Raw genomic sequence first — 24,019 nt, 5'->3', positions numbered from 1 at the left:
GGTTGGATAGTGTGCAAGCTGAGGGCAGAGTAAGTGGAAAAGCACAATTTCCACAGGGTTTCAGCGTTAACTCTTTCTGTTTGTTTGCATATTTGCTTTGAGTTTTTCAACTGGGCTGTTTTCCATGACATATTTTATCCCAGAGATTAATGTTTGGTGACTGTTTGTACCTACTCATCATCTGTTTACTAACATGAGAATATAATATGTACTTTCCCTATTGAAAATAGGGGAAGCAAGTTTCATAGGAAAACAGCTTGTGTTTGAAGGTCAAACTTTGGCATGGAAATAGTTCACAGTGAGAAGCAGCACCCTGGAGTACTCTAATGAAAACTGGCAGTGATTTGACTGAGCTACAAGCCTTCTGAAATCACACCTCACACACATAGTCGTGCTTAAGCAGGGATTGCCTACTACTTGGCAGAGAGGCTGTAAAAGCATGTGTGCTAATTCAGTGCTGTCCTCAGATGTGTGCAGGGAATGCAGCGAGATCTGGGTGGTGTGTGTGGGGGGGGTGTTCTGGCAGCGTGCCTTGTCCAAGTGACTGGTTTCTGAGAGTCTCCAGTAGGTCTGAGCCTGCTGGAGCCAGCCAGGTTATTTCACTCACTGCCTATGTGGCAAGTCAGGAAGAGCCTGTCTTCTACTAAAAGCTGTCAAGAAAATAAAAAATGGATTTCTAAGACAAGTGCAAACGAAAGGTTAAGGCTGTACAGGGGGAAAATGTAGGGCTGGGAAGGATGATGTGGCTGGGGACTCGCTCATGAGGCAGTGGTCAACAAGAGCTTGTAGAAAAGGTATGGGCCCACCAAGTTAATGTCTCACTCAAGACAATATTTTTTTATTTGATTTAAACACTGGAGATGGGCTTAGGGGTTTTTTGTGATTTTTTTTGTCTTTTTTTTTTAATCTACATTTTTGCAAATACCTAAGGTTTTTTGTGGGGTATCAGAATTACCATTTGAAGGTGTATAAAGCTTGTCTCACAGCTTGTGTTGTCTACTAGAAGAATGTCATGCAGCTAATCTGTTCATCTGCTGCAGCACCCTGGAAGGCAGAATTTGACTCTGTGACATCCTTGTTCGGAACTGCCAGCTTCACAGATTTCATGTCACCATAAATCAGATTAGATTTTATTTAATTAAAGCAGCTTATCTGCCATCCATACTAATTACCGCAGTTCATCTTAACTAGATGCAATTGTTTCATTACATTTTCACAAGTTATTATGAATACAGGAATTCTTCAATTTTATTAATGTAGTCACCAGATTCAAACTTCAATAAGATAATCACATGCCATTAAATTTGGAGATAGGAATAAAAATGCAGAATGAGTGTGCTGACTATCTTGCCCAGAATACAATTCTGGCTGTAGGAATATTTTATCTCTTTCTGATTGATTCAGAAGGTATTAGAACCGTCACACTGCTTTTGCAGTGTCGTGTCATTTCTGAGCAAGCCTCTACAAGTAATGCCGCAGGGAGCAGTGCCACATCCCAGAAGTGGAGTCAGTGGGGTTCCACCCCGTGTCCTGTGGGCACAGTTGGAAAGCAGCAGAGTGCGATTTTGTCTGCTGCTTCCCCAGGCAAAGTATTTCCCATCTGTCATTCAATAATGTTCACTTTTAATTTTTGCGTTTTCTCAGTAATCCTTTTTTTCCTTTCCTGCATCGTAGGCTATTTAGTTCCCTAGTAAGACTGATCTATTTGATGTCATGCTGACCATTTAAGTAAGGGTATATCGTACCTGTAAGTTGGTGCTTCCATAATAATGAGAGTATAGTTGTGATTAATTTCAGTTTATACAGAGGCAAGAATAATTTTGTTTTAGCTCGGTAGCAGGGTAGTAAGTTGGTTTTTAACAAAATGCGTTCTTAATTACGTTGATACGACACTGTTTTGGTATATCTGCCTGGGGAAATTAGAATCTATTGTCTCGAATCAGTGGTTGATCAGTGGGCCTCAGTGGCTGTTAGAGGAAGAAGAAAATATGTGAAGTATGTCAAATGAAGCAAACTCTAGAACCTGATGCACTCCAAGTAATTGTGGAGATTTAACTCAGTGAGGAGTAAAAGGCCCCTAAACATGTACTGTACCTTAGTACCAGCTATTTTACTCTACAGTTTTCCTTGTTCTGGTACTGTCAATAGCAGAAATCTTCCCAAGCACTGTACACTGAATGATGAAACCAGACCTACAGGTTCTTCTGAGAGACTAGATTGCTGGTTGCAAGAGGAGGCCATCAGGGCTTTTGAATTGCTGCCAGCATTAACTTGGCCAGCAATGAGCTTGTTCAGTTGAGACTTAAAAACTCCCAGGACGGGGATTCCCAGACACCCTGGGCAGCTATCTGCAGTTATGCACCACTCTCCTGCAGAAAAAAAAAAAGCCTCTCGTTATGCCCACGTGAACTTCCCAAGCTGTAATTCTTGGTCTCACCATCTATAATCTACATTGAAGTAGTTGTTGGCCAGGGCTATTTCCACTTTGAATCAAGCTCAGATCCCTCATTAGCCACTTGCAGGCTTCGTGTTCTTGACCATCACAGTCACCTCTTCAATTTCCTGCTCATCCTCCCGATTCAGGTGCCCAGAATGCACAGTACCCCTGGTGTGGCCTCCCCAGTGCCAACGAGAGTAAAACTTTGCCAAGAGAGATGTGATGGGAGGGAGTAGAACCACACTCCTCCTCAAATGCCTCAGAAGACCAGCCCTATTTGCAGCATTTAATTAAGATGCACAGAAGCTTTTCACTGCAGATTTAATCTACTATATTGTATCTAAAGTAACTGCTCAGAAATGCTACTTTAACTGCAGTAGATGCTCTCCATCATTCATAAGTTAATACTGTTTTGGTTTAATTTTTTTCTATCATATGGCCCCTGGACATAGTGATTTTAACAACAGTTGTGTTTTATGTTTGCAAGTAACTTAGCAACAGTGTCATCAGTTTGTTTCTTAACTTAGTTGACACTGATCACAATCCAGACCTACACAATCCATCGCATATCTTAATCTTACTTGGAGGGGCAATAAAATTTACTGTCTTACAAGGTCTCAGTACTGAACAAATTTACTTCAAATTTGACAGCATGTTTCTTGTATGTTTCATGTAAAGCATTCAAATTAATTTAATTCTTGCATTCGGTTACTGTATCGTACTTTGTCGTCAAAAAGCAGTGTTTTTCATGGTGAGAATACAATGAAGATGCCAGAGCTCTGCATTTAGTGTAGTAACAGGAATCATTGGGGCCAAAAAATACCATAAATAAGATGCTGTCATTTCCTTCTTCCTTTTATAATATTAAAAAATTGAACTTGTTGAATAAATATCAAATAAAGTTGTTGAAAAAAGATAGCTTTTGACACAATGTCATTAATTAATGCCATTAATTTACTTGTAAGTACATTTTCGGTGTATTTCTTTGTTCTGTGGTGTTTCTAATTAGTAAAATTCATCTTCATAGGAACTAAATAGAAGTCAAACTGATAAAGAAATTCTGACTGTTGAATGGCAAAATTAATTCAGCTGCACTTCACTGAAAAATATACTGCAATGCAAACATGAGTATCGAGACTGCCATTGTACACACAAACTCATTTGTGTCAAGAAGGACAAAGTACAACATAGAGACTAGAAATGAAATCAAAGCACTAGATTTTCACTAGGAGTATGTGTCTGTGAATTTTAAGGGCTCTTTTTCTCCAATAAGTCTGTATCTCTGACTAAAAGAAGAAAGTTCATACAAATATTGTTAAGAACATTTTTTTCCCCAACACAGATACCATAGCAGAAAGGAATGCCCTAAGAGAACAAGTGTATCCTAAGCTGAGAGAATTCTGCAGGGAAAACTATGGGCTGGAATTTCAGGTAGGTTTTATTGAATCTTGTGTTGAAATAACCATGATTTCTTGCAATTAACTTGTTTTTAAGAATGAATAATATTTATGAATACTGTAATGGTTGCCTTACCACTGAAAAAATGTAGTTACAGAAAAACATTTCATACATTAATTGTACTGCACCAGTGCACTTAAACAGAGTTGCAGACAGATTTGAGGTGAAACCTCAACAGATGGAAAAACTCACTGGTGGTAAAGCAGTATAGGAACAAAAGTGGCAACTTTCACATCAGGAATTGAATAAACCACCTGTTTTAAATACTCAAGAATAAATAATACCAGAGCTGAGTTACTGTCCTCTGCTTCCAGAAATCATACTGAAGTTAATGTCACCCCTGCAAAATATTTTGTGTTTTATGTCATCAGCGTTGTACCATCTGTGTTGTTCCATAATTGTTATATCTGCCTACAGATTTGGCTTCCACTGTAATGTGGAAAATAATTCAAGCAGGTGAATACTGAAACACTGATTAAAAACTGAATTGAATGTGGAACACCTCAACAGAATTCCTGTTGTGATTGTATACCACAGAATTTGCTTCCTTCAGCATCAATCATAAAATTCACATTGGTTCAGTCCACTCAGGTTTTACTTTTTCTATGGGTTTTCCATTACACATCTTTGGAAAGAACCAATTACTAAAAATACAGTTGCATTTGATTTAAAGGGCCTGAATTTATTTTCACAGTTAAATCATTGATACATTTAAATCAGGTATAGCCAGATGCATAGCCCAGTAAAGTCAACTGGACCCCTTTATGTCAGCAGGCCTGGAAGTAGCTCTCTTTTATCACAAATGCAACTTGCAATGTCGTAAAAATGTTCAGTTTTTCAAAAAAATCTGGTTATAAATCTTCAAGCCTTCCTCACATACTAATATTACCATCCCATCTTTATGACCCTGAAAACTCAGCTCTCCAGTGTTTAGATTACTTGACAGAAAGCTAATGTCTTCTAGACAGCATCCTGTTCCTCACAGTGTTACTTGTGATATACAGTCAACTGGCTATTAATCAAAATAACAAGTTCCTGAATTAGGATATTTGGTCCTAATGGAGTTATTGAGTCTGCATAGTGGTAAATAACAGAGATTCCCAATTAAGGCTATAAAAAGAATTTCTTTTGAAGATCCTATAGCTCATCAGCTGTCTGGGAAGCCACAGCTGCAGTGGTACACACAAGGAATATCAAAAGATACTGAAATAAGGAAACTTTTTTCCTGACAGTATCATGTGATAATCTTGGAAAATATCAATAAAAACTCTCTCAGCATCTTAATTTCACAGTCATTTTTGAGGAGACTTGTCTGGGACAGGAGGGAAATGTCTCCTCCAAATAAATCATAATCCACTGAATTCTTCATGTGGGAAAAAACATGTCTGTCTTCAGATGGATTGTAACATAGCCTCTAGGGGAGGAATAATTGAGTTTACTCTGGTTGATATTCATGGAAGCAAACTGTATTACCTTACAGTTTTCAACACCAGGAGAATCCATATGTAATATGAGGTCTGAGAGACAGTTCCACAGACATGTTTCTGGAAACAACTAGAAAATTATCACATTGCTGAGGAAGCAAAGTAGGAAAACTGCATACAAATTTACCAAGGGAAAGAGGTTTCTTGCCTTTTCCATTCCTGATACGCCATATTTCTTATTTTAGTATGCAAAGTCCAGACTGCAGATTTTACTGCAGTAGTGCTCATAAAGTAATATGTACTTTTCAGATAAGCTTGCATCACCCTCTACATATTACTGTCCTGTTACGTGATCCTGTACAGAAGAAACATGAGCAACCTCATGTCAGGCTGACACAAAAACATTAAACTATAGGCTGTCCTGAGACACCCTGTGCATGTCAAATCACAACCTATGTGAAATACATTCCAAGACATCCATTCTTCCACTGACATGTCTGGTTCCATTGATAAGTGTTTCAGGTGTTGCAAAACTTGAGATCTGACAAGCATCCTAACATTGTTGGGAGCACTTGGGGAACATGGCTACCATAAGCATAGAAGCAGAATTCAATTAGTTAAATAACTCTAGGGATTTGATAGTCCATTGTGCTTCTTTTTCCCCCAAGTCAGCAAATATTGCTGAAAAACTGGTATTGGTTAAGACAAATAAAGTTGTGAAACATAATTCCAGGATGCATTTTATTTTATACCTGGAATATAATATTTCAGGGAAGTGGAGGGATACGGAGTGATTTAAGAAAGTAGAAGTAATAGAGAATGTTTGGAGGATAACTAACAGTAGTTAACGAGCAGAATATTCTTTCTTTTTTTTTCCCTTGGGAACAAAGGACTGTTTCAAATAATTTTCACTATGTGATACTTGTTAGGAAGAAAGAATCTTTGCATGAATGAATTTTTCTGTCTTTTTAAGCAGTTGGAAGCAATACAGCTAATTATCCCATGTAGTTAGAAAAATCCATGAAACTATCAGTTAAGTAGCTCAAAAGCTAAAATAAGGAAAAGGAAGCAATGAATCATGAATGGTAAGTCTCCATTATGTGACTAGTGTGGAGGTAATCCAGAGCAGCATCAACCCACCTTGTTTAACCAGCTGTTATCTCGTTGTGGCAGCCCTACTGAATGTCAAAGTGAGGTCAAGCAGTTTCTCCAAGTGTGAGTAAAAATACAATTCAACATCAGGCACAGCTGTTTTCCTGTTTCATTTCCTTAATCTTGTAAATCCTATTTATTTCAGGTAGCAAAAGTGATAACTCATCCTTTAGAAGTTGCTGGTGCCTTCAGTAGTTTGATAGCTAAAATACATCTTGTAGGACAAGATTATAACACACTAAGATACTATGCACCAAAATTAAGTTAGAAGAAATAATCTATAACTTACAGCATATGGAAGGCAGGTGCCAAACCTCTACAGTAGACAGATAATTTCCTCTTCGCATTTACAGTGTTATCTGACTTCTGAACAGTTAATTAAAATAGAAATTTCCTTTATGTTTCAGCACAATAAATTCATTCAAGCACTAATTCAAATGTTTCTGACAGTATGCTAAGATGCTCTAATTTTATGACTAGAATACTTGAGCTCTGTTGTACATCATTCAAGCAATAAGACAGTTGAATACAATGTGAATTTCAGTAATGAAGTCATATAGATAAATAACAGATGGGTGAGAGAAAGCAGGGAACAATTTTTCCTAATGAGACTAAAAGAGAAAAGGACAGAAAAGAAATCAGTGAGAATGAGAGAGATAGGAAAGCTGTTTCAGAAGCAGCTTTTTAAAGCAGAAGACTTTTGTTCCAACAAAGTTTTGGAACAGAACTTCTGTAAAAAACAAAGACGCTAAAAATATTTTCTTGCCAGTGTAAGCTACAATGCATTCATACCTTGGGCTGTTTCATCCATCATCAGTCAGACAATGCATTACCTGGTGCGTCAAGCAGCAAGGTTCCTACTGTAGCAAACACCACACAGGTCCCAAACTTCTCTGCCTGAAATAACCAACAAGAATATTAGTAATAAACTTAAACATCGGCATAAGTAGTTCTGGAATGACAACATCTTGAGCCTTGTCACTTATTGGTAGGAGAAATCTCCCAAGCTGATTAACTAGCTGTACAGTTCTGATTTTTACATCAACTCATTATTAATTCTTAAGTGTTCTGATTTTGTCAGTTCTGATTTTGATGTATTAAACTGTTAGTTTGGACTTCTTCGTTCAAGTTTCATGCTAACTGCAACAGTAACTTAAATTAGAATGTAGTAATATGTGTCATAAATGTTATTCCAATAGAAAGGAATGCATGCATACAATCCCTATTCTTTTAAATTCAATTGCCCACAGTATGGATTCAGCCTTTTAGTTAAAGCATGTAGTGAAATCACATGTTGTCCCTTAATTTCTTGAAGTAAAAGTTAGAAGAAACTGGAATATAGATTCTGAGAGTTTGTTTGCAATCCATTACCATCACAAAAACAAGTCTGCAGCTATGAGTGAAAGGCTGAACAGCAAGCTGTCTGCTACTGCATACCTATACAATCTTTTCTTCCAAAGTAACAAAGGCCGACCAACAAAGGAAGTATGATATTGCAGAATTGCACATATTCTTTTGAGCCATGTGCATAGGATGATTTTATATCCTGTGGCTACAAGTGTCACAGGGTGTCAAGTCATAGTATTGAATGAGATCCACAGTAAAACTCCAATTAATTTCCATGGAGCCAGGATTTTATCAGTGCTTTTGTCATTATTCTTACCTATCCATTATATGCAATCTACTAGAAAAAAAAAAAAAAAAAGAGTACATCGAATCAAGATCTTGTCATGCTAATCTCTGCATGAAAATATGAATGTAAAATGAGAGACTGTCTAAATAGAAAAAAAAAAGTCTGTGAGGAAAAATAGAGGCTCAGATTCTCATTACTTAAGGAAAAACTGCTGGTCTTAAGGACTGGGAGTAGATCACATTGCTTTTCACGGCACCACAGAACAGCGCTTAGCGGCACACAGCATGCCGTCAAAGTTAATTTTTAATTTGATAGGTAGAAAGAGCAAATTGTAGGTTAACATATATGCTATCTTCCAGGTCATAGATTTATACTGGGGAGTCGAGGCCGACGAATGGGACAGTCCTGAGCTGCAGAAGACTCGCATGAAGCTGTTAGAAGATTGCTTGAAAAGTTCTGCAGGTCCATGTTTTGTTGTGGGTATAAAAATAATGTTTTCCTTTACAACAGTAATATACTACTAGTGATCCTAACATGCATGTTTCAGTAACAAATATATTATTTTCTTCTTTCTGAAGTATTTGATATTCCTAGCTGTACATTTGGTGTACTGCAGCCAAAGGCTTCCCCACACAGAGCTGTCAAATTACTATAATTACTCACAAAGAGTGGAGAGGAAGGAAGGATCTTTCATGAGCAGTCCCAGTGGCAAGATGTATTTAGAAACCACAAGATTAGATTGGACTATCACCACAACGGGAGATGGACTGCTTGTGTAAGAAGGCCACCCCTAATTAATTCTTGGCACTTTTCAGATGTGCATTATTGGCTGGAATAGAAGGACTTAGTAATAAAAGGACAGCAGCAGGCAAGAGCTATCTGCTCTGATATGGGCTTTGTTTTGTGTGATAACTCTTCATTCTTGCCAGAACACTGCCTTTAGGCTTTGTAAAGAGTCAGTAAAGCTGATAAAATATGATTTAAGAAAAAGTCCTAAATCACATGATTGATTCCAAGGCCTGCCTGGACACCTGTCTGTGCAGCCTGCTGTGGGGAGCCTGCTTTGCAGGGGGTTTGGACTCGATTTCTAGAGGTCCCTTCCAACCCCTACAATTCTGTGATCCTGTGTAAACAGATACATCTTCACTAGCTTTTTCTGTTAGGCCTAAAAGAGTGACCACAGCACTTGTACAGAAGTGCATTATAAACCTTGAAATTTGAAATTAAAAATTTGAAATTATTTGAAAAATTTGAAACTAAATTTGAAATTATGAAACAGTGCATTGGGATGAATAACTGAAAGGCACCAGGAGTAGCCTACATATAGTCCTGCTAGGAATGCTTTTCCCCCTCCTGCTGAATCACCTACAATAGATTTTGCTGTCACTGATTTTATATTAACTATATAATTCAAAACAGCGTAAATTTTCCTCTTTCCTGTGCTGAGAAAGATTTGTGCCATGTTTTAAGTTAAAATATTTTTCTAGTGATCTATGTTAAAGAGAAGTTGAATGTATTGTATGCTGCCTGCAATTTTTTCTGCACTGAAAACTAAAGTATACTGGGTTTTGATAAAGGCATATTCCCAGCTGTTTAGAGAGTAGCATATCCTCATTATTTGTGAAGGGTAAGGCTGTTTCTCTTAAACTTTCTGATAAGACCGTAGAGAAGGAACTTCTCTGAGTTTGACAATTGAGAAATCAAGCCAAACCAGAAATTTTAAATAGAGCAAAACAGCAAAGAGGTAGCATAGAACCAGAGAAGTCAATATTTACTCCAGTTTTTCTAGTTATGGGCTGGTGTAATAGCACTCCAAAGCTCTAGGCTACAAGATTATATAGATCTATTTATTTTTTCCTTTGGTATACTTTAGTGGAATGTGTTTTATTCCATTTACAGCACAAAATGAACTTATTCTACTCCAGTAAGTACTGTTTTAATTTATAGTAGCATAATTAAGAACTGACTTCAGCACTGCAGACTTTGGGCAACCTCCCATTTCTTGGGAATGTTCTATAAAATAAGCCAGTTCCATTCAGCTGAGTATTATCTTAGATTTCAGTTATGGCTTTTTGAATTCAAACTCAGATATGGGATTAAGTCTGTGTATTCAGAATTAACTAGCAGATATGATTTGACTGTAGAAAGTATTTCCTTGCGGCACATTGTGCTTGTCTTGTAGTGAAATTCGGGTCTTAAATTAGTACAGTGCAGAAATTATAGATCTTAAGCTTTTCTCCAGATGGAAAACAAACAGAAAAATGAGCACATACTCATAAGCTCAGAAGAGGAAGCAGCTCAGAAAAAGAATGAGCAGTTCACTTCCTATGATGTTTTCTTTGGGAACATACAATCCCCCACTTTACCTGGTGCCCAAGCTCTATCACTAGATCCGGTCAAGGGAGGGGAGAGTGGTTTGAGTTTGGGATTTTGTTTTTTCATTTGTTTTGTATTTAAATTCATTACCTGTTGTATGTAAGCACTGAAAAACTTGTAGCATTTTATGTACCATACTATGTTTGATCTACAGATTTATCAAGATTTATTTGCAAGTGGAAAATGTACTCCCTCTGTAGGAAAAACATTTTCCATACAGATTTTGTACATAATTCATGCTGGTTGTCTCAGTACCTTGCATGAGAAGATCGAACTGCACTGTATTTATTAAGTTGTGAACTGCTATATTCTGCATTGCATAATGATGCCAAAGACCAAATACATCTTCAGTGCTTCTCTAGAACCTTCACATTTAGTCTGGGTATGTTTCCCAGTAAATTCATAAGATAGCAATAAAGGCAGGACACTAGTGTGACAATAAGGGTTACATTATCATCCCATTATTAGTACTGATCATGAAGAGGATTCATCCATTTTGGATCTAGTCTCAGTCTAGAGTAGACACCCTTAACAATCAGTAGAAACATATAGTTATCTCCAGTAATTTCTGAGTCATTCTCTGGAGCTGCACCTATTTCTCCATTGAAAGCAAAGAAATACTAGGTAATTAGATGCTGGTTTAGGAACCAAAGTGCAGTGCTTGATATTAATTAAAACCTTTAGCTATTTAGAGTGCTGTTAATCTGCAGTGATTTTTTTTTGCATCCAGCATGCTGCATTGTGCTGTTCTTCAAACATACCCCACAAGTTGCAACACGTGTGATCTCATCCAGCTACGCTGCACAGCACAGACTTTGCCTGAACTCCTCTTGTTTCCCTAAGCACATCCTGAGAAATTGCAAAATTAAAGCCTGACTTGTCACCTGTAGCAATTTGCATAGTTAAATATGTTCGGATTTGTGCTTAAATGCTGGTTGCACCAATATTTTCAAATTTTATTGGGTCTTCCATAATTGAAATGCCTCACATTTCAAAATTCATTGGAAAAGGCAGCCCTGAAAATGTAACACTGAAAGAAGACCGTTAATACAGTACTAATAAACGTGCTTATCTGTCTCAAAAATTTTATGAGGCTGGGTAATCCATCTTGTCTTTAAATTACCCTGGAATTTAGATGAAGTCAAGGAGTGAAATGTTGTCTATACCTCCAGATCTTTTTGTTCCCGCAGTTTAACACATGCTTTACTCATTTTATGAATTGACTGCTTCATGTTTTTCTTTGCTTGATAATTAATTCTAAGTGCATTCTGGCTCAGAGAAAAATCCAAACTGTATTATTTCACTTCTTCTAAACCTCCTCAACTCCCAGTTCAGTTGTGCTGTCTACCTTAGGATTTGTTCCTAATTTGAAAACTGAATACACACAGGCTCTGGAATACCATAATTGTATTTTGCTTTTTCTATCCTGGGAAAACAGCCTCACATTTAAAGCTAGAGAAGCTAAGTCAGCAAAATGTGCCTAGATTAACAGCCAGTTTAGGAGGAAAGCCAAGCACCCCGGAGTTACATGGAAGTTAGGAACACTTAGTGCATTTTAGAATTTAATTTTCCTCAAGGAAGCATATCTAGATTACAGGGAATGAGGAGAAACAGCTGAAACCAGCCATTGGCACAAGAGCCCAGTTCTCCTAGTAAAATATATTCAAAGGGAGAAATACCAAACCATGAATTTTCTTCTCGTTCTGATTTGAAACGCATCCAAATAATATTTCCCACTAACATAACTGGAATCATACATCATAACAGCAGCGTCTCCGTAGGACTTCCTGGCATTAATCATGTCATTAAGCAGAGGTCTGAAGACACTAATTCTGTTTTGGGACAATCAACAGGAAGAAAATTTCTGTCTATATCAAAGCTCTGTGTATTTTAAATTTGTAGGTGACCTTCCCCTCTTGGGGAGCCTTGGTCTTCATTCATACAACAGGCAAAGGGCATCTAGCCCTTTACATGATGTTTATCTCTGAACAGCACACAAACTCATAGACTGGCATCAAGCACAGGATAATATGATATGATTAAGCTATTGTGAATGAGTTCCTTGATCTGCTTTAGGGCTGGGAATATATTTTCTTGTGAATGATGATTCCTTCACCTGGTGTAGAGAGCCTGCTTTGGCAGGGGGGTCGGACTCGATGATCTCTTGAGGTCCCTTCCAACCCCTATGACTCTATGATTTCTAACTCTTAAAATCTAAAATCTAGGATCTAAAAATGCTTACCCATTTTTCAGACATAACATTGAAAATAGCTACAGGATTCATCATGCAGCTTTTGCATGCACAATCAAAACTGCATGGTTTTCATTTCTTTCTTGATGTGGTCTTTAAATAGCTTGCATTTTAAGCCTCCAGAAGACAGTACGTGATTTGTGCTAAATCTCTGTGTTTCTTTTTCTGGACATAAATTGATTTTTTGGTGCTAGCTTTGAGAAAGGTTAGGTATTGAATCTAATATGAATGACCATATTAGTAAGAACAAGATTTGTGTAAACTCATATGTGCTTCTTTCTGCATATAATATGTAGAGGAGAAAACAGGCTGCCTGAGACTTAGGAGATTTAGTTTCTCTTGAGCCTCAAGAGCTTTACCATATCATATTCTGTGGTACTGTTTTAATCAACTAGATGTAAAGGTCTGCTTTACAAATGAAACTGTGTTTGAGAAAGCCAACATCAGCTATTCCTTACAAATGAGAGAGGAAAAAAATAAGCCTAAACTTTACAATCTCACTTCTATCTATAGAAACAGCATACTTTACAGCATGTAGCAGGCAGTTGATAAGTTCACTTAAACACTTAATGCTCTTGCTTGCATCTAGTATGTACTCTTTCCCATTTCTCAGATAGAGTCTCTTCAGGAGTGACATACCCAGAGACAAACACCTACCCACTTAGTATCAAGTTCACTTCTCAGTCTGAATATTCTTAAATCTAGGAATCAGTAGCTAGGTATTAAAGATAATCAGAGTGCTTTTTTTTTTTCCTTAGAGAAAAGTTACTTATTTATAAAAGCAAAGTAACAGTATCAGTGATATTTATGGTGATTCAGGTACGATCATACACTATTTTTGCTTGTCTCTTATAATATTTGCTTTCAATGAAATTCTGTTAGCACGCCACGTAGCTAAATATTCTATGCTTCTTTCTTTCATGACTGAAAAACATCACACTATTTTTTTATCCTATTCAAACTGGAAAAAATTGCTTAGAATGCTACAGAGACCACAGTTATTATGAGTAAACTACATATTCTTTTTTTCTTCTTTCTTTTTGTCAAATATTTTGTGAAGTAGAGAAACTATTTTAATGCTTAAAACTTCTTCTAAAGTTTTTACAAAATGCTTGTGTTCCATGGCTGGAACAACAGGGCATTGCCTGGCCACAGCCTTTTGCAAAGCATATATTCTGCCTCTCTGTCATATCTTCTTATGGCATGGGCAAAATAGGATTTTTACTGAGGGAAGTGTCATGTCCTTTGCTATCTTTCATTTTCATGCTATGGATTTTTTTAAAAATTGGCTAATTATTTGACCTGTTACCTGCAGGCTGTATTTAGCATTTAGTGCTTGTACACTTACCATTTATTTCAGGTCTGATTAGTACATGAAGTTAACTCACTAGTGAACTAGAACTAGTGTCCCTTATACTAAAGAATTGCCTTTGGGCCTTCATTTGTTTTAGTGTTTATCTGCTTTACAATATACTGCACAGTCATGGGTCATATCAGGCTCCTGGGAAGTGTATTATTCTATGCAAGTTGTGACAACATTTTCATGACATTTAATTACAAAATTAGATTTTCGTTTGCAGACTCAACGAACATCAATCTCTAATAAGAAGGGGGAAAAAATCAGCAAAAAAAATTGTAGTGAAATGACATTTCATGTTAATACTAGCTTTAAGTTTTCTGAAGTCAGAGGAGGCTATTAAAAGCTCTGTTATCCCCATCAGTGGTCTCTGCTTCTGATAATGCTTATTAATTAGCACTTTCTAATACCATTATAGTGGCTATATACGTTACTGAGAAACATAGCTTAATTGTGTTAGTGACTAGCATGAAGATAAAGGTTTTCCCAAGAGTTCTCCTGCATTACACCCGTTCTCTGAAGCACTCCAAAAAGTGTGCATGTGCCCAACAAGAAGCCTCAAAGACCCCTCAGTTGCAGCAGCTTTGGAGGTGACTACATGCCTCTGTGTTAATCCCTTAGGTGTCTAATTCATCTGCCTTTGACTTGCTCAAAATTACCTCTATTTAAGCTCTTCAGCTCATCACTTATTCTAAATACCATACCAAAATGAGTATTTAGAAACTAAGCAGCCCTTGTTATAGACATTAGCAAAATCATATTACCCTGAATATAAAAATAAGTCCTCTTTTTTTAGAAGATGCATGGACCCAGCAGAAGCCAGTATCTTTCTTTGGTACAAATAGAGGGCAGTAAGAGAGCCCTAGTTTTTAATTCCTTGGGATTGTTGTCCAGAAATCAGTGTCGTGTCCTTCCAGCTAGGTACACTGCTAGGCTCAGGGTGTCTTCTGTATGCCTGTATCTCTGGATGCACAAAGAGGCACATTAAGCAGCACTGGCAGGGGAAGCATTTCTCTATTAGCCATTCTTCACCTTAGAGATGCAAGACAAGATTTCAGACTTTCATGCTTCTTCCCTGCTTGGGTGAGTGTTGTGACTATTTTACAAAACAAGCAGGGTAAAACCACCATGCTCTTTTCTTGAGGACGAGGTGGGTCTTCCAGGAAAGACACTTATCCCACACTCTGTAAGAAGAGTAGAGATTTCCACAGGCAAAGTTATCAGCTCCCATCTGGGGGTGTCTGCTGAAATGTTTTATTAGAACTAACCCTTGTAGTTTATTTCTCTACCCAGCTCCACTGTTATAAACTGCTGTGAGAGCTATCAGAGAATTAACAGGAATATGTGCTCACAGTAAAAGTTACCTGCGTGGTCTTAAGATTTATGTGAGAGGAAAATTATACATTCCCATTAAGAAGTCTTCAATTTGATTTCAAAAAATACGGCAAAGTGAGAATGATTCATTTGTGTGAAGGAGAATTTGTGTGAGTGAGCAGCTCAAATGTCAGCCACAGGTAGGCAAAATCTTCTACAGTACTTCCTCTATCTTTATTCACAGACCTCTTTCCTTATTTTATTCTTTTTGTCTGTTTTCCTCACCTGCACACATACTCAGGGAGATTGACAACCCAGCAATGATGGTGAAAGAAAAGGCAACTAAATGGACCAAAGCAGTAACCTATAATCACATATAAGACAGAAGAAAGATTTTGGAGGAAGGAGATCATTGATATTTTTATCTCCAGAAGAAAGATCTGATGAAGCAAAGTGTATCAGGGATGTAGGTCATGAATTTCTTCTGTGGAAGCACATTCACCCTGCAGGATAGACTGTTAGTTCCTGCCCACTATGTCCTGAGAAATCCTTCACAGTTATTTCCTATCTCCCTACCACTAGGAAAAGGCTCTGAAAGTTAGAAATATTTTACTGTGGTTGAAGTTCAGAGCCAAAGGAATTGATTCACTTGGTTTCAGCTGCCCTCTTTATCAAGTAACACCACCATCATTCTCATACCTCATATCAGGAACATTACTCACAGCAAAAGACTTCAGCACTTGCACTCCGTTCTTTCAGCTCCAGTTACAGTCACTTTTTGTACTGACTGTACAACAAACTCTTTTTGTTCTTCATGGAACTGAAACCAATACCCCTACGAAGTTTCTGAAATGCCTATAGCCTTGCCAGCACCACCATCTCCTTGTACTTCTGCAGAGCCTCCAGGGAAAAGGAAGAGAGAAATTAGGGCATGCCTCAGTGAGCCAAAGCACTGTTTCTCAAGCCAAGGAGCATAAATGCATATCAGGCAGCTTGAAAAAAGCGTATCTATTTCTCAGCACAGAAGAGTTTTTATTATACTTTCACTACAATCCTTTCCAGATGAAAAAAATATTTCTTCTTTCATGGTTTCTGCAATCATCTGAAGTTCTAAAAATAAATACATTTACCTACAAATGTCAACCAAATTATTGAAGGCATGGACACAATAATTAGCACCAGGTAAAAAGAAAAAAAAAACAAATGAAAATATTTCTTACTGCTTAAAATGTATTATTTTTTTCAAAACAGTGTAAAGCTGCTGAAATATAAATACATGAGATCCATTATATATTAGCAAGAACAGAAATGCTTTTTTTGTGAGCTGTCATTAGCCTCGTTTCATAGGTAGGCAGTCCAAGACAGTAGTAAAAGCATAGAGAAGTTACTAGTGTCCAAACTGAGATGAAGCAAAAAGTGGAAGAAAGGGCTAAGATTTAAGAGGTCTGCACCAACTCTGATCTTCTGCTCACTAAGTTGCTCTGCCTTACAACAGCTAGCATTAGAAGAAAAATCCTGTTCTGAAGGCAGATGTGTCCTAGAAATCAGAGGCTACAACTTTCTTGGATTCTTTTTCCTCTCCATACTTTTTATTTCTATATTTATGATTTTGAATAATATTGTCTCTGCACATGTACCAGGAGATACACTGTATCATGCTACAGCTAGCAGGAAAAAAATTGGAGGCAACTATGTTTAGAATATCTTCAAGCTACCAGCTACTCTGTATCTTCAATTCACTAAGATTTGGTTTAGATAAAATGCCTTCTCCATCTAAGCTTCTTGTTTGAATCAGTTTGGTTTCATTTAATTGCTTGCAGATTAGACTAACAAGCGGTTAACATGCATACTCCACTGAGATTTTCACTGAAATGATGTGTTTGTTTTTCTCATTATTGAAATCGTTAGTGCCTTGAAAATAAATTTAAATAAATATAACTTTTCTTATTTCAGTTCAAATGATTCACTTTTGTTTAGTCGTTAGCATTCTTGTTTTGAGTTTGAGAGGAGTTGGCTATTGTTCCCTCAGTAAATTAAAAAAAAAAAAAAAAAAAAAAAAACATATGCTTTTCTGTTTCTGATAGTAAATTCTCAGCTTCAATTTAACACATATTTGCTTCTCAGAAACATTGTCCAGCTAAGCCCGTTTGCTGTATTTGTGCTTTTTGGTTTTGTCTTGTTTTTTCCCCCCAAAAAAAATTCTGTGTGTCTTATATTGCAAAAGTATCTTCTAAAGGGAACTGTAACAATAGGATTATGCCTTTGCCCCTGTGAGGCGTTATCTGGACTACTGTGTCCAAGCCTGGGATTCCCAGTACAGGAATGGCATCGAGCTTTTGGAGAGGGTCCAGAGGAGGGCGCCAAACAGGATCAAAGGAATGGAGCACCTCTCTTATAAAGAAAGTTTGAGGGAGTTGGGCTGTTTAGCTTGGAGAAGTGAAGGCTCTAGGGTGATCTCACAGTGGTCTTCCAGTACTTGAAGGGACCTTGCAAGCCAGTCGAGGATCAACTTTTTACACAGTCTGATAGTGAGAATACAAGGATGCACAGCTTTAACCTAAAGGGGGGTTAGATTCAGGTTAGATGTTAGGAAAAACTTTTTTACACAGAGACTGGAGAGGTGCTGGAACAAGTTACCCAGAGAGGTTGTGGATGCCCAATTTCTGAAGGCATTCAAAGCCAGGTTGGATGGGATCCTGGGGAGCCTGATCTAGTGGCTAGCAACCCTGCCCATGGCAGAGGATTGGAACTGAATAATCTTTAATGTCCTCTACAACCTGTTGTAGAATACCACTCTGTGATTCCATGAAGCCTGGAAGAAGATGGTTGGATCTGGTCATCCACCAGCTACACATCTGTATTTTCAATGGACCTTCAGTTTTGTATGTTGGCAAAGAGTCAAGATCAAATGCAAATCTTCTTAGTTTCCTCCTTTTGGTCATTACTATGATTGTATCAATAATTTTAATTTCCTCCGACACCCAGAGTAGAAGGAAAATATTTTCCATCTGGACCTGGACAGTAACTCTTTAATTTGCCTTTAATAATCTTTCTTCAACTTCTGCCTCAGGCACAACAAAGCTAACAAGACTACTACTGAGGCTGCTCTGTTGTCAATTCTATGAAGTTCTCTCTAATACAATTAGTTGCTGTGGGTTTTATGCATTTACCAGCCTGGTAGCTTTAAACAGTTCTTCAATCTAATGAATCTTTAATTTGTTATTTTACTATTTATACAAAAATGATTTATCAGGTGGGAAATTTAGATTCACAAGTCTTCATATGTCTCCTAGTACTGAATATAGTATAAACATTACTTTTGCCTTTAAAAAATAATTTACTATAATAATCATAAAATTGTCCCAATGTCATTATCGCAAATTGAAGTTTTAGGTTATTACTGCTGAGTGCTGAGGTATTTTTCATAAAGGACATAAATGACAATATTTTTACTGTTATTTTAGCATGATGAAACATGAAGATTGTGAGAAACTGCATTTTCTTTAAATTCTTTTGTTCTGTTTTTCCTACTTGAATATATAGGGAATAATGAGAGAGGGATAGACAATTTCAGAGGTCTAGCATAGCTGCACCTTGGACGCTGAAGCCCCTGGAGAAAGGTGTGCCATTCTGAGTTTCTCATTTAGGCATCTGAAGTTTTGGATGTTTTTGTGGAACCCTGACACAATATACAAACAGATATAAATCCAGAAAAGTCGAGAGGAGATGACTTTTCCTTGGAAACAGCCTAGAAGGAGATATTTCCAAGCCTCACCATACGCAAAAATGGAAGATGTTATTCTCACAGACTGTGCATGCAATGCAACCATTCAAGGGCTATCACGTGGTGTAACAAATTTTGTTAAGATTCCAGCAAACACATATAGTCTACTTTTGTTCTTAGTTATCTTTTTTGTTTAGTTTTGTTTTACCAGTGACCACTGTTGGTGAAAAGCATACTATACATCTAGCAAAATGTGTGTTTAAGTGAAGAACTGTTCCCCAGGAGCTTGGCATGCTCCTCATTCTCTCAGTAGAAAGCAAAGCTTCAGAGGTGTGCTCTGAGCATGAAGGTGTGCTCAGCTCATGAAGGACTTCTATGAAAATCCCACCTGTGATTTCCAGTCATGCAGTGAGCACAATTACAGAAGACCATTCAATGAGAAAATTAATGTCTTTCAAATAATATTAGCATGGGCCTCCATTTTATTTAAAATCTCATGACAAAATCATCCACAGTGATTCCAGTATTATATTATCCATATTATATACTGGTGAATGGGAAGCTGGGCTTGAGCCAGCAATGTGCACTTGCAGCCCAGAAAGCCAACCATACCTTGGGCTGCACCAAGAAGTGTGGCCAGCAGGGTGAGGGAGGGAATCCTGCCCCTCCTCTCTGCACTAGTGAGGCCTCACCTGGAGTACTGCATGCAGATGGGGAGACCTCAGTACAGAAGAGACATGGACCTGTTAGAGGACATCCAGACTACAAAAATGATCCAAGAGATGGAACACCTCCCCTGCAAAGACAGGCTGAGAGAGCTGGGGCTTTTCAGCCTGGAGAAGAGAAGGCTCCAGGGAGACCTGATAGCAGCCTTTCAGTGCCTAAAGGGGAGCTACAAGAAAGAAGGGGCAAACTCTCTAGCAGGGGGTGTGGTGACAGGACAAGGAGAAATGGTTTCAAACTTTAAGAGGGTAAATTTAGGTTGGATGTAAGGAAAAAGTCTTATACAGTGAGGGTGGTGAGGCACAGGAACAGGTTGTCCAGCAATGTGATGGATGAGAGACCTGGAGTCCTTCAGGGCCAGGCTGGACCAGGCTCTGAGTGACCTGATCAAGCTGTGGATGTCTCTATTCATTGCGGAGGAGTTGAACTAGATGACCTTTATAGACTCCTTCCAACCCTAAGGATTCTATGATTCTATTCTGTTTGTGTTTTATTTTATTTTTTTGCCAAGTGGTCAGGAAGATTATCTCTAGTACAGGATAACTTATATATAATGTCTGTTGCAATAACAGACAAAAAAAAAAGATCTGTGTTTTAATTTTAAGGTAGTGCTTTTCTTTACTCAACTATCATACAGTGGAAAGAGAGCAGCAAGAACAGTACTGGAAAAGCAAAAAACATTCCAAAATAAATTTAGTTGATTTAATGCGGTACATTAAACCAATAATTATTAATATTTACATCTTAATATTGCTAATGAATGGCCCAAACCCTATTGGGCTTTGCTTGGACAATCCGTAGTCCAAGCAGAACTCCACTAAGAGAAATTTATGAGATTTCTACATCACTGTGAATGTGCAAGTCTAGCATCACTGAGTAACCTCACTTGATAAGAGGAAAATAACATAATATTGTGTTTAACTTCTGCAGCTTCGGAGTTCCAAAATTATAGGGCTGTCAGTCCAACCACTTGCTGTCAGAGCCAGCACTGTACTTCCTGCGAGCTCTCTGTAGTCTGCTCCAGGCAATAATCAGACAGGTTAGAAAATATGGGCTGTGGTCACATCTTGCCTGAAACAGGTTAGGAAGTGTTTGCATAAAATACTCTGATGTCTCTGATCTTAGCCTACAGCACCTTGCAGGATGAGCTACTTGAGTACCTTCTGTCAATACAACTGGATTCAGAGAAGGGTGTCAGCAGCATCACATTTCTAAGTCAGTGAAGCTTCATCACCAGTTATTGATTTGCAGAGTTTAGTTACAGCTGAAAAAATTTAGAACAGCTTCTCATTATGATGAGTGGTTAAAAATGATGATAATTTCAATTTTTATTATTTACAAACAAGGTCATTTACATTTTTAGGGTAGTATGTAATTGCATTAGCATTACTTTGCTAAAAGATCTTTCCGATTCAAACCTAGATACTGATACTTTTGGCTCCTCTCCATGTTAAGTATTCCTTCTCATTAACTCAGAACCATTACTGAACATATTTAAATGAGGAAATAAATAAATTTAAAAAAATATATTTTAAACAAAGTGAAAATTCGCACCAACTGCTGTGAGGCAACATTTGAATGCAGAATAAATCACAGGATCAAAAGTATGCCACAATTCTGTAGAAATAGTGCAGGAATGTCCTACAGCTTTTATCTTCCAAGAGGTTTTTCCCAATCCTTTTCTATTCAATACTTATAGACAGAAAACTACAGGTGTAAGCTATAGAAAATGTATTCAAAGCATTATAACACATAATTTACTCCTCATTTTTGAAGGTAACACAATTGATGATCTCACATCATGACTCCCACAAATCTTTACATTTATACCAGATACAAGCTCTTAATTAATAAATTCGGTTTTGATATTGGTCAAAACTATTTTCTCTTTCTCCTCTGTGCATTCCCTGAACAGCTGCTGGGTCAAAGACACTGTATATTTTTTGCAGTGTGGGAATACAAGACAGCAAATTGACTTGGGGTTCTACAACATCAATCTTGGCATTTCTGGTAGAAGCTGCATTTTTAATAATGTTAATGTGAGACATACATAACCTCAATAGAATTTTTCATCAAACAGAACATAAGATCTTATGCTCTATTACAGTGAAAGCTAAGAATAAAGCAGATGTAAAGAATCCAGAGATGCATTCTTATCCTGTAGTTCACAGAAAAGGATTAATCCACATTCAATTTTATATTTTACATTTCCGTTAATGGAAATCAACAATGGAAATAATGGAATAATGGAAATCAAATCAATTTTATCCAATGGAAATCAATAATATACAAGTCAATACTGTGATAATAAAATATGTTGTTTGATTCAATTACATCTTTTGGATGCCTTTGTATTTTTATTACCAGTTAATGTTAAGAAGGATAGTGCATCTGCTTTAAAATCCACCAGGTGATCATAGTGGGATGGAGCTCAACACAATAATCTCAATATAATTCATCTTACATTGTGTGTGTTTTCCTTCCTAGTAATTTCAAAGTTGTGGAACTATTCCAGTACTGATTTTTAAGAAATTCAGATCCTGTGGATGTCTTTTGCATCACTAAGAAGAAAAATGTAATCCCTACTTTCTGCAAATACACAGGGTCTACTGGGAGAGAAGTATGGGAACATCCGCATCCCAGGGGAAGTGGAATCAGCTGAATTTGAAATGATCCTGGATGCCGCTGTGGAGGCCAAGCTAGAGACCAGAATTATAGAAGAGTGGTACTGCAGAGATGAGAACGCAGTGCCACCAGCATATTACCTCAGGCCGAAATCTGAAATGCTGAAGAGCTACCAAAATACAGTAAGTCACATTCACCTTTAAAAAATCCTCTCTGTCAGTGGAAGAAGCTCTGCAAGAGTGAGTGACACAAGTGCCTAATACAATCCCTCGGCACTTCCCATACTTTTAACTTAATAACTGCATTCTAATGGAGGATTTTCCAACACCGTTATTTATCATTTTTAAAACATGCATTTGTTGTTAATTGGTGATAATTCAAACCATGTGTTTCCCAAGGCTCAGTTCTACCCTCCTACATTAAAAACCACTAACACAGAAATGTTTATTGAGTTGAATACGGTACTACATGGCTATATATTGCATATTTACTGCAATATCCTTTTGAATAAAGCTTGACTTTTATTTGTTATTAAAAGTTCTTACCTTTTTCAGGCTCCTGACAAACAGGAGTTACCAAAGGGCGTTTGTAACTTAAAGCTAACACAAAGTTACATCACATAAACTCACTGAAAGTAGTAAAGACATAATGTTCTGAACATGTCAAGAAAGTTGCTAAGGAACATAACCCTCAGGGCCATTCTTTTTCCTACTGCACCCTCCTGCTTCCAGGAAAACAAGGCACCCTTTGAACATGTCACCTGCAGTAACAGCAGTAACTGACAGCTGTGTTACAGAAACCACCATTGTGGTATCCAACAGATACCCTCTAAAGGGATTAGTGAATTTACCTCACAGGCTCTCACCAATGGCAGTAAGATTACTGTTACTATAGCAGTGTATGTAAAATCCCATATTATTTCAAATATGAGCTACTTAACTGTAGGTATCAGGAAACTCATTTTCAGTTTTGAAATCCAGCTTCTCATTATCACTATTAATATTTGTCCTTGATAGGAAAAATATTTTTTAGAATTATTACTGCTTCTTTAGTACCAGTATTTCAGACTTGCATCTAAAATACTTCACAGACGTAGGTTTTCTTGGTCTTATTCTTGAAGAATATGTCATCAGCTAACTTCAGGAGGAATTCAGAAAATATTCAAAGTAGATAGCTTTTATTATTCTGAAGTAGAATATATATCATGATTATGAGAAAAGAAAACTCATCGGTGATCTTATTAATGTTTATAAATATCTTAAGTGCAGGAGTCAAAGAGATATGGCCAACCTCTTTTCAGTGGTGTGTGCGCCAGGACAAGAGGAAACAGACATAAACTTGAGTATAGAAAGCTCCGCACCAATATGCAAAGGAACTTCTTCACAGTGAGGGTGACGGAGCACTGGCACAGGCTGCCCAGGGAGGTTGTGGATTCTCCTTCTCTGGAGATATTCAAGATCCATCTGGATGCCTACCTGTGCAGCCTTCTTAGGTGGCCTGCTTTGCAGGGGGGTTGGACTAGATGATCTCTGGAAGTACCTTCCA

At 37.5% G+C, this 24,019-nt stretch overlaps 1 protein-coding gene across 1 annotated transcript in view; it reads left to right on the top strand.

The window, feature by feature from the left end:
- The first annotated feature begins 760 nt into the window (after positions 1–760).
- Positions 761–24,019, top strand: part of NWD2 (NACHT and WD repeat domain containing 2) — a 31,632-nt gene continuing 8,373 nt past the window's right edge. The window contains exons 1-4 of the mRNA XM_065736028.1: positions 761–794; positions 3,780–3,868; positions 8,464–8,580; positions 22,453–22,656. Of these exons, the coding sequence (XP_065592100.1) occupies positions 761–794; positions 3,780–3,868; positions 8,464–8,580; positions 22,453–22,656 (444 nt within the window). The remainder of the gene's footprint in view (positions 795–3,779; positions 3,869–8,463; positions 8,581–22,452; positions 22,657–24,019) is intronic.

Source organism: Cyrtonyx montezumae, unplaced genomic scaffold, assembly GCF_038088225.1.
Source record: "Cyrtonyx montezumae isolate F1298 unplaced genomic scaffold, pur_monq_1.0 scaffold_2, whole genome shotgun sequence".
Taxonomy (NCBI): Eukaryota; Metazoa; Chordata; class Aves; order Galliformes; family Odontophoridae; genus Cyrtonyx; species Cyrtonyx montezumae.
Note: the sequence above shows the minus strand (reverse complement) of the source record. Positions and strands in the feature narration are given on the sequence as shown.